Source organism: Sceloporus occidentalis, unplaced genomic scaffold (assembly GCF_023333645.1).
Source record: "Sceloporus occidentalis isolate IW3139 unplaced genomic scaffold, rSceOcc1.0.p SCAF_14, whole genome shotgun sequence".
NCBI lineage: Eukaryota > Metazoa > Chordata > Lepidosauria > Squamata > Phrynosomatidae > Sceloporus > Sceloporus occidentalis.
Genome location: NW_028316994.1, coordinates 16,917,715 through 16,929,448, shown reverse-complemented (window position 1 = coordinate 16,929,448; position 11,734 = coordinate 16,917,715). Strand labels below are relative to the sequence as shown.

The 11,734-nt window shown below is 44.6% G+C and overlaps 1 protein-coding gene across 4 annotated transcripts in view; it reads left to right on the top strand.

The window, feature by feature from the left end:
- The first annotated feature begins 1,543 nt into the window (after nt 1-1,543).
- The window catches only part of CHD3 (chromodomain helicase DNA binding protein 3), a 78,729-nt gene continuing 68,538 nt past the window's right edge, over nt 1,544-11,734 (top strand). For all 4 annotated transcript variants that reach the window (XM_089480033.1, XM_089480034.1, XM_089480032.1 and 1 more), the window contains exon 1: nt 1,544-2,353. In XM_089480033.1, coding sequence (XP_089336159.1) covers nt 2,056-2,353 — 298 coding nt within the window. In that variant the 5' untranslated portion in view covers nt 1,544-2,055. The remainder of the gene's footprint in view (nt 2,354-11,734) is intronic.

The following is an 11,734-nucleotide window of genomic DNA, read 5'->3' as shown; positions in this document are numbered from 1 at the left end:
ATACCTCCAAAGTGACCCGAAGCAGCTTTCTTTTGGCCTGTCTGTATGGAGCCATAGGGGTGAGGGCAGTTGTGGGCCTGGGTCTGTCTAGGGAAGGGCTACAGAATAACCTTATGTGTAGCTACTCAGAAGTAAGCCTCATTGAATTCAGTGGGACTTACTCCCAGGTAAGATTTCAGTTGGACTTGAGTGTTTAACTTTGTGCTGGTTTTTGTGGCTTATATTTATTCCTCAAACCTGCTTTTAAAACAGCCTCCCCAGATGTTTGGTGAGAAAGAACAAGGAATATTGTGTTACTCTGCACTTTAATTTCACGCTGTTGTTTTTAAAATTCTTATTACTATTATTATTATTACTTTGCTAGAGGGCACAAACCTAAGATAAGCAAAACCTTCCTTTGCTTTAAAAGAGAGCAATATACATATTTACGCAGGGGGTAAAAAGATATTTTTATACAGAAATTATCCCCCCCCCCAAAAAATCTTGTTTTTTAAATAAACCCTCATTTAGGAAGGGGAAAAATAAATCTATTTATTTGAATATAGATAAGAGCAGGGGAAAAAGCTTTTATGTGGAAATTTAAGCAGAAAATAAGTAAAATCTACTTATGTGAATGTGGATAATAGCAATATATATATATATATATATATCTAAGCGGGGGGGGGGGAGCTTTATATGCAGAAATATTCCCCCTCCAAAACAAAATCTTCCTTATTTTTCCCTCCCTTAGGAAGGGAAAAAAAGGTGGCATGTATTGATGTGAATGAGGATAAGATCTTATAACCATAAATTGTGTGTGGTTTTGTTTCTTTTCCTCTCCCTCCCCTCCTTCTCTCTCCTTCCTTTCTTGCCCTGGAGGGAAAAAAGGAGAGAAATAATAAACCACTCCCTTCTGAAGTATTTAAAGTTAGAGAGAGAGAGAGAGAGAGAGAGAAAGAAGAAGTGGAGAAGGGGGGGGGGAGAGAATTTGGAAACCAAACACCCCCATTATTCTTTCTTTCCCTTTCTGCTGCTAGTAAAGCAGAGAGAGAGAGAGAGACAAAAGTCCTGGTCTTACTAGTATGGAACTAGTTAACCTTTAACAGTTTTTATGCTGATGTCATAACTGAGCATGAGTACTGATTAATCCAACCTTTCTCTCTCTCTCTCTCTCTCTTCCCCCCCTCCTTGTAAAAAACATTTTTATTGAGAGGGGGGGGAGAGAGAGAGAGCATAAGAAGAAGAAGAAGAAGGGGGGGAGAAATAATTTAGAGCAGCCATCTTTGTTTTATGCAGAAATCTTTGTCAGTAGTTCCCCCCAGGAGTGCCAGGAATGTCTAAATATTGTCCATGATCCCACAGATCTTGGGGGAGGACTGAGGGGGGGGGGGCAAAAGAGAAGGAAATATGTAACAACAGGAAGAAGGAGAAGAGGAAGAGGAAGAAGAAAAGAGCCTTTTATCTTTTATTATCTTTTTTGTTTCCTTCTTTCTTGCAATTTGGAGCTGATTTTTTAAAAAAAAAAAATTTTGGAGGGGGGGGAGATTTTTGTTTTTTATTTTTGGAAGGGGGGGGTTAGACCTGAGCCAGCCATTTTGTTTTGGTTTTGTTTTTCTCTATAGTGGGTGTGTATGTAGATATACATACATACATAGATACATATATATAATTTTAACCTCCTGGGGGGGGGCTTGGTTTAAAATATTAATTCAAAGGCGGCCATTTTTGTTGTCTTGCTTTTCTGGAGGGAAAAATATCAATCCCCTTTTCAGAATTTTAAACATTTCGACTCTTTTTTTACATTTTTAAAAAGAGGAGATTCTGAGGAAACCTTTCCAGGAAGAAGTTCTAGAAGAGAGTTTTTGCTTTTTAGATTCATGGGACTTTTATTTTATTTTTAAGTAGAAAGGAGGAGGGGGGCTCGAGAGAGAGAGAGAGAGAGAGAGAGAGAGAGAGAGAGGGGGGGGGGAAGGGGTCTTCTCCCCCATTTTGTGTGCTTTTGTGTCTCTTTTCACTTCGACAACAACGACCCCCCCTCCTCCTTCCTCCTCCTCCTCCTCCTCCTGGAGCACCACCATGGCTTCCCCTCTGAGGGAGGACGAGGAAGAGGAGGAGGAGATGGTGGTGTCTGAGGCGGAGGGGGACGAAGACGACGACGACGACGAGGAGGAGGAGGAAGACGAGGAAGAGGAGGAAGACGAGGACGACGACGACGGAGAAACGAGACGGAGACGGAGAGCCAGGGGCGACTGCAGCCCAGGCGCCGGAGACACCTTCCCGCCGCCCGCTGCCGCCCAGGCTCCAGAGGAGGCTGCTATCGCCGCCGAGGCTGCTCCGCCACTGACGCCCCTCGCGCCGCCGCCGCCGCCGCCAGGTAAAAGGAGCAGCGGCAACAACCCCAGCCGCCTCCGCGGGGCAAATGTGTATCCCTGCCCGGCTATAATCTGCCCAGCAACCGGGGCTCGCGGGGGGAGGAGGCGGAGGAGGGAGCGCAAAGGGGGGCGGCGGTCGGTCGGTCGGTCGGTCGGTCGCGCAATTCGCGTGTATTTAAAACCGCGGAGGGGGAGGGGTTGTTTGTAAACACACACAAACAACGCAGCAGCGGCTTCGGAGCGTTCAGGGCCCCAAACGCCGCCGCCGCCGCCCTCGCCCCCCCAGTGCGCATGCGCGAGCAGCCGAGGCTCCCGGGCGACCGTTGAGGAGGGAGACGCCCCCCCCTCTGTTCCGTACTTCCCTTTGGCCTCAATAGAAAGCCCCTCTCGCCTCAGAAGCAGCTGTGCCCTCCTCCCGCCTTTTCTCTCAGGGAGGAAGAGAATCCTAGTTGGAAGACAGGCCCCAAGGGCCCTGGTCCAGCCCAGCCCCCTTCTTCTGCCATGCAGGAACTCTCCGTCAAAGCATCCCCACTGACAGAGGGCCATCCAGCCTCAGTCTAAAGGCCTCCAAGGAAGGAGTGTGTACACTGTCAAACAGCCCTTACTCTCAGGAGGTTCTTCCTAATGTTCAGCTGGAATCTCTTTTCCTGCAGCTTGCATCCATTGCTCCATTGGGTCTTTTTCTCTGGAGCAGCAGAAAACAAGCTTGCTCCCTCCTCAATATGACATCCCTTCAAATATTTAAACATGGCCATCATATCACCTCTTAACCTTCTTTTCTCCAGGCTAAACATCCCCAGCATCTCTCTAAGTCTTTTCCCCATAAGGCATGGTTTCCAGACCCTTCACCATTTTAGTTGCCCTCCTTTGGACACACGGGTCCAGTTTCTCAACATCCTTCACTCTGGACACAATATTCCAGGTGGGGCCTGACCAGAGCAGAATAGAGTGGCACTATGACTTCCCTTGATCTAGACACTAACTTCTATTGATGCAGCCAAAAATCGCATTGGCCTTGTTAGCTGCTGCATCGCACTGTTGACTCATGTTCAACTTGTGGTCTACTTGGACTCCTAGATTCCTTTCACACATAGTTTCATTCTGCCAGGTGTCCCTCATAATCCTATATCTGTGCATTTCATTTTTCTGCCCTAAGTGCAATACCTTACATTTCTCCGTATTGAAATTCATTTTGTTAGCTTTGGCCCAGCCTTCTAGTCTATTCAGGTCATTTTGAACGTTGATCCTGTCCTCTGGGTATTAGGATTCTCTAGCCTTGAGCCAAGGCAGTTAAAGTGGTCTCCCCAAACCTGGATTATTTTTGCAGTGTGTTTTGGGCTGCTCTCTCATCCGCTCAGACAATGTGCTGAGAAGAGTCCGGAAAGCTGGCCAAGAGAGAGTTTCAGTCAGCTTTGCAGACTCTTCTTGGTGTGCCTTCTGAGGAGACGAGAGAACGAGCAAAAGTGTCCCCTTCCCATTGATAGTGGTCCAAGAGATGGGTTCAAATCTCTCCCCCTTCATTGTTAAACGTTGTTTTACATGGCCATCCTAAGTTATTAAACAGTGGTATTACCTTGTTGTTGTGTGGCTTTCAAGTCATGGCCGTTCTATTAAACATTGTTACTGCATTTGTTATTAAACATTATGTGGCTTTCAAGTCATGGCCATCCTAAGTTATTAAACACTGTGAAGTTGAAGGCTTTCGTGCATCCATAGTTCTTTTGTGGTTTTTTTGGGCTATGAGGCCATGTTCTAGAAGAGAAAGAACAAACTCCGCTAGAACAAGCCTCATAGCCCGAAAAACCCACAAAAATGATTAAACATTGTTATTACCTTCATTATTAAATGTGTGGCTTTCAAGTCATCACCATCCTGAGGCAAACCAATCCTATCATGGGTTTTCTTGGCAAGTTTGTTCAGAAGGGGCTTGCCCCTTGCCATCCTCTGAGGCTGAGAGAGTATGGCTTGCCTGAGCTCCATCTGGGTTTCCGTGGCCTAGCTGAGATTCGAACCCTGGTTTCTAGTGTCCCAGTGCTCAAACCACTACACTACCTTGGCTACCTGTCCTGAGGTTTTCCTGGCTGGTTTCTTCAGAGGCAGTTTGCCCTTTGTTGTCCTCTGAGGCTAAGAGACTGTGACTTGCCTGTGGTCCATCTGGGTTTCCTTGGCCCAGCCAGGATTAGAACCTCGGTTTCTAGAGTCCAATCCAACGCTCAAATCCCTGCACCACCCCAGCTCTATATATTATGTATATGGCATTGCTATATATGTTATATAAAGGCTTTGAAACTTTGGTGATGTGGGGAGAACCCCTGTCAGTTCAGAACTCTTCCCCCTCCCAGCCATGTTCAGCCCTTCATGCCGGATTGAAAGGTAGCCATATCCTCCCCTCACATTGGTCTGAGAGAAAAGTCTGTCAACTCCTATGGCCATAGGCTCACTCTATGCTAAAATGAGCATATCCCCACCACCTCCATCAGCCTTACAATCTGGGAGAAAACTCCCACAACTGGCACTCTTTTGGCTATAGTCCTGCTCTGTGCTCAAATGGTGTTGTGTGCCTATGGCAACCCTATCACAGGGTTTTCTTGTCAGAGTTGGTTGAGAGGGGTTTGCCCTGGCCTTCTTCGCCTGAGAACTTGGTTAAGGTCATCCAATGGGTTTCCATGGCCGAGTGGGGATTCGAATCCTGGTCTCCAGAGTGGTAGCCCAACACTCCAACTATTTGTTGTAGTTATGTGCCTTCAAGTTGTTTCCTACTCAAGGCAATGCTACAAATGGGATTTTCTTGCAAACAAGGGGTTTGCCATGGCCTTCCCCGGAGGCTGAGAGCGTGTGACTCACCTGAGGTCATCCAGTGTGTTTCATGGCTGAACTGGGAATCCAACCCTGGTCTCCAGAGTTGTAGTTGAACACTCAAAGCACTATGCCATGCTGGCTCACTCCAACTATTAGGTATCATTATATATCGTTAAATACAAGCTTGGTTTGGTCGTATCTCCGGACCTCCTTAGAATATTTAGACTTCATCCAGGACCTTTTGGACTTGGTCCTCTCAGTCCTCATCCCACAATGATAAGGAGGTAAGTCGAGTGTCACTGTCTTCCTAAAATCCAAAATCCTCCAAAATTGTCCAAGGGGTGGCTGGCATAGGGGCACATTTGCTTTTTGATATTTCAAGGTACACAAACTTTGTTTACAAAAGGTATACAAAATTGCCTTCAGGCTGCTCTATGTATAAGGTGTATATGAAACAGAAATGGATTTCCTGTTTACACTTGGGTCTCATCTCCAAGATTTCTCATTATGTATACGCATATGTTCCAAAATCTGGGAGAGGGGGGAATCCAAAATCCAAAAGGAGTCTGGTCGCAAGCATTTTAGATAAGGGATACTCAACCTGGTATGGCCCATGGGTTTTGAGCATGAACATGCTAAATCGTCTGTGCCTGATTTGTTTCACAATAAATGAAATGAATTACATTTGGTGGGATTAATTCAGCAAAAAGGTGATGTGAATAGGTGGCACATTTGGCATAACTGTGAGCCTGGCAGGGAATTGGGGGTTCTTGTTACTTGGGGTTGGCCTCAGGTAGGTGACACTTCACTGTGAGGTGAGGCACATGCCATTAAATTATGTGCCTTAGGTGTGAGGGGAACTGCTGGTAGGACTGTGGCCCTTGGCTAATTATGGCAGGAGGAGATGGCTGCCCCAAAGCCAAGCAAAGAGTCAGGAAGAAACTTTTCCAGAACACGGCCACATAGCCTGAAAACCCCACCAAAAACTATGAAAGCCTTTGACTTCACAAGCATAGAGAACCGACAGGAAGCCCCATATCCTCAGGCAACTGAGACAGTCAGGAATCTTATGTGCTGGGATGCTGGGAGCAGAAGTGCTCTGCTTATCAGGTAGTGTGCTTGTCAGCAGAATGGGACTAATAAAGCACCTACATTTCAAGTACCTTTGACAAATAAAATGGAGACATCCCCAGACTCCAAATGTGTAACTGGGGCAGGGGAGTAAAAAGGGAGCCCAGAGACACATTAGAGCAGGGCTAGGACTAGGATAAATTGTACTGTTGAACACTTTTGGTACGCCCCCCCCCCCCCCGGTGTTGCATTTGTACTGCTTATACCATTTGACAGTGATACCTGAAGCTAAAGCCCTGTTTTGCTGTGTTTTACCTAGAAGTGTTGGAAGATTTTTGCATTCTCTTCCCCCTCCTCAGAGAGAGAGGGAATTCCTGCATGCAGAGTCTCCTCTCTCCCTCTCTCTCTTATTCAGACTGACCATGTGAATTAGCTCCCTCCCTCTTTGGGACTTAGTGACATTCTCTCTAAATATTTTCGACTGAGCTCTTGTGTTTCCATCTTCCTGCTCTCTCAACTTTCTTTGGAAAGATGGTGAGATAAATATTTCCTTTATCTGAACTATTCACTAGCTAGATTAGGATATGGCTTCTATGTAAATATAGATTAAAGCCATTAGCAAACTTTTGTTTTAAACTACAAACTACGTGTTTGTTGTTTTTTGGAGTCGGTTTCAGTTCTTAGGAGAGCATAGTTGGATAACTCATGTTTTCGCTACTCTGTTAATTTAACGCTAGACTCTACCTAACAGGCTTCGCTTTGACATTTTTGATATTCAATATTTTTGTTTCCTTAGCAAAGGCTGAAGCCTTAGGAAACTTAAATTACCCCACAAGAAGAACTGACGTTGAACTACTAGGAATTCAAAATGAAACAGGCTTTAAAATCACTTGATGCAAAGTCAAGTTTTCAGGAGGAAGTTTGTTTTTTGCATTCATTGCCTAAACAACCAGTTGAACTTTGGAGGAAAGGAAGGGGAAAAGCCACTTAGTTCCTCCTGCTTACTGTGTCCACTACAAACAGCAGATGTTGAACCACCAAACACATTTTGGCACAGGGTTTGTCTTTGCATCCAGTCTGCTGGTAAGGCAGGCCTTCCCTTAGAGGGACAGTAACTCAGGTCAAGCGAGGAGACTTGATATTTGGCAGGAGGGGATCTTGGGCCTCAAGTGGCGCTTAACCATCCATAGTTCAAGGCCACTGTGTATTTTGAGGATTGCATGATGAAATGCAAGTTATTCCTGGGTCAGATTGGGGATGCCAGGTGTTAGGGCAAAATGTCCTCCTGAAAATGTCAAATAATAGGTAAGGGAAATTAGCACTTTTAAAGACCTCAGGCGAAGAATCTTATAGAATCCTAGAGTTGGAAGAGACCCCAAGGGCCATCCAGTCCAGCCGCATTCTGCCATGCAGGAACTCACAATCAAAGCACTCTCGACAGATGGCCATCCAGCCTTTGTTTAAAAACCTCCAAAGGATGCTCCTTCAAAGGCACAATTCAGTTAGCCTAAGAGTTGATGGATGTTAATTAGTAAGGGATACAATATTTAAAACCCAGTCAACACTGACCTTTTCCAAATGATTCAAGTCTTCTGGTGTGCTTGACTTCCTCATTACAAACACTAAGGTGCAACACACTGTCCATTTCTTCCCACTTGTAGCAGAAACAGCTAAAGACACCTTTGGTTTGTGAAGTCAAAGGCTTTCATGGTCGACATCCATAGTTTTTTGTGGGGTTTTCAGGCTATGTGGCCATGTTCTAGAAGAATTTATTCCTGATGTTTTGCCGGCATCTGCTGAATGAATTCTCTGGAGATGCCAGCCACAGGTGCTGGCGAAATGTCAGGAATAAACTCTTCTAGAATATGGCCACAGAGCCCAAAACCCCCCACAAAAACTCCTTTGGGTTGTTTAGCATGTACTCCAAGCTTGGACTCTGCCCCTTCTCTGCTGCGTTTTTCTTCAGAAAACGAGAGAAGGAATCCAGGGATTGTTTTAGATTTCTTGCTGTCAGCGGGAGCAACTGGGCTCCAGCATGCAGCTTGTCATCCGTTAGTCAAGGTTCCTGTGGATCTCTGGCTTCCCATGTTATCCGAACCAATCTTATGACTGATAAATCTCCTCCCCACTCCCCTTCCCAATGTTCTTCTCTTCCTTTCTTTCATTATCTTCCTTTACTTATCACTGACGCCATCAGAGAATTTGCAGACGATAAAATGACAGGTAGATGTGTTTTAAGGAGGCTTATTGGGTTGATTTGTTCTTTTGCTTCTGGATTAATACTGGGACAACATAAGCTAAGTGAGAGGCAAAAGGACTTTTCTGTCACACAGCAGTTGAACAGTAAATGTATTGGCCTCGCCTGTAATAGCTATCGTGGGAAGTGCCCCTGGAGGGTTTACACATCTGCAGGGATAGCGCCACTGATACTGACAAACAGTGGCATTCTCTAGTTTTATTAGGAGTGTGTGTGTGTGTGTGTGTGTGTGTGTGTGTGTGCCTACAAGTCGCCTGTCGATTTATGACATCCCTGTGAATTTCATGGGGTTTTCTTAGGCACAGAACAGTCAGGAGTGTTTTTGCCAGTTCTTACGTGGTTCATAATAGTATACTTGTATACAAGTATACAAATAGTATACTTGTATATTTTTTGTGGCTAGAATCATGGTGTAGAATGGCATTATGCTTTGAATTGTTTTAATACTGTTAATAGTTTGATTCTGTTTTAATGCTGACCTTTTGCATGCTTTTAACCATATTGTAGTCATCTTTTATTTTAAAGCCAGTTGTGGGGGAAAATGTGGGATATAAGCAAAGTATGATAATAATAATGTGGTTTAGTCTACTCATGCAACAGATAGAGGAGTTCTGAGCAGTTATAATTTGATTTGGCTATTTCACTGCTTTTTGATGGATTCTTTTTATTTGAGTGGCTGAGACCAAGTATTTGCAACCCATAAAAGTTGTATTGTTCCAAAGGGGGAAAATATATATCTGGCTCTTCAGAATGATAGTAAAATGGGTAAGATGAACCTGGTAGAATAGGTGGTGCAAGTCAATGTTTATTTGATTTAATTGGATTTTGGGTCCTCCCTCAACCATTTCTGTTACTTAGTATATTACTGTTACAGGTCTAGAGACTTCATGCAAAGCTACATTTTAATTATGTTTCATTGTAATTATATATTTAATTATATGGATTAATTAATTGTGTGTGTGAATGACCTGTAATTCTGAATACTAATGGATAAGCAACCCACCACCCAATGGGTAATGGACAGTATATATCTTTCCAGGCTGTAGAGCACTTGTTTTTGATCATATGGAACTTTATCCAAGGTAGAGAGCTCTTGTAACACCTTTGAGACTAACTGAAAGAAAGAGGTTGGCAGCATGAGCTTTCCCAGACTTCAGACTACTTCCTCAGGTGTTTTAATTGCAGTGGTTCCATTCCTTTCTCTCGGGTAGATCCCAGAGGGTGCTGCTCAGGGACAGTTGCTCCAGTAAAAGGGAGCTCACCTGTGGGGTTCCACAGGGTGCTATTCTGTCCCCGATGTTATTTAACATCTGTATGAAGCCGCTGGGCGAGATCATTCAGCGTTATGGAGCTGGGTGTTATCAGTACGCTGATGACACCCAAATCTATTTCTCCATGTCTCGTTCGTCGGCCTTGAATTCTGATGGTGTCTCCTTTCAATGAATGTCTCTGGGCAGTAATGGGCTGGATGAAGAAAAACAGATTGAGGCTGAATCCAGACAAAACGGAAATGCTCACGGTAGCGGCCCCAAAACCAAGAATTGGGTTGCAACCTCCAGTCCTGGACGGGGTCACACTCTCCGTCAAGGACTGCGTTTGCAGTCTGGGGGTGCTCCTTGACTCGTTTCTCCTGGTGTCGAACCAGGTAAATGCGACATTCAGGAGCGCCTGTTATCAGCTTCGGCTGATACGCCAGCTGCGCCCTTTTCTGGAAGTAAGGGATCTTGAGACTTGTGCATGCGCTGGTAACCTCACGTCTAGACTTCTGTAATGTGCTCTACATGGGGCTACTCTCGTGCTTGGTCCGGAAACTGCAACTAGTACAGAATATGGCAGCCAGAGTAATTTCTGGAACATCCAGGAGGGACCATATTACCCCGGTTCTAAAGTTCCTCCACTGGCTGCCCATTAGCTTCTGGATGCAGTGCAAGGTGTTGGTCATCACCTTTAAAGCCCTAAATGGCTTGGGTCCAAGCTATCTCCGGGACCGCCTTCTCCCCTACAATCCTCCCCGCGCACTCCGCTCCTTTGGGAGAGGCTACTTCAGCCACAAACATCTAGGCTTTCGACTGCCTCCCAGAGGGCATTTTTCATTGTCGCCCCCAGACTGTGGAACGGCCTCTGGATGAGATCCGTCTGCTTACATCCTTAGACAGCTTTAAAAAGGCTGTTAAGACGGATCTCTTCCGGCAGGCCTTCCCAGAATAGAGAACCCGGCCTTAGAAAAACGTCTGGGAAAGATACTGCTGCTCCCACTGGTTGCTTGTTGGAATGATGTTGTTGACCTTCTGGTCAGTTTTTAACTTGTTTGTTTGTTTGTTGTTGTTTTTTGTTCTTTGTTTTAAATATTGCATTGGATTTAATACTTTTTTAAGGAGGGGAGGGTACCAGGGATTTTATGTGTTTTGTATTTTTAACTTGGTTAGCCGCCCCGATTGTTCTCAGAGGGGCGGGATACAAATAAATTTTATTATTATTTATTATTATTATTTTATCCAAGGTGCAGACCTTCAGCAGGCACAAAGCTTCTCAAGTCTTCCCTTGTTGCAGAAGATACTTTACTACAATCCAGTGGTGCTTGGGACATGAGTGGCAGCCTATTCAAGTTAACCTATGATACTTTCATTCTGCAGCCTGTGAGTGGGCTGAAAATCAAAGTGAAGTTTTCCTGCTGTGATAGAGCTCTCAAATAAAAATGTATGTGGATGCGAATTTTGTAAATTGGATGTTGCTCATCTTGGCTGAGGGAGGAACCTGTTGAGTTCCTAGTGATAGTGATATATTTTGTTTTTAGCTGTTCATGATTTTCAACAGCTCTGCAGTTTCATTAAAATACTGTATTAGTCTGATGATCTCTGTAATACGAAAATAACATAATATGCAAACAGGCATTATATAAATAATAGTTCTTTCATCATGCTCTCTTGTGACATCTTGGTATTGCCCTCCTGGCGGATGGCATTTCTCTGTCCCCATTTGGGGCCTCTGAAAATAATAATGGGTGTGGAAGAATTCAAGATCTGGAGAGGTGTGGCAAATAAAACAACATTAATACACATGCTTTTGCTTTAGGTTCAGACCCACCTTGTTCTAAGCATATTTTTAATTTCCTCTTGTTTTCCTAACGCCTGAGTATTTGCGTGCTTAGGATGTGCCTATTCTGACAATGGACAGTAAGCAGCTCTGGAAAGGTACTAGAATACTGAGTCAGTCAGATATGGAATAAATTTGGAGCTGATCATGTTCTCATGATGTT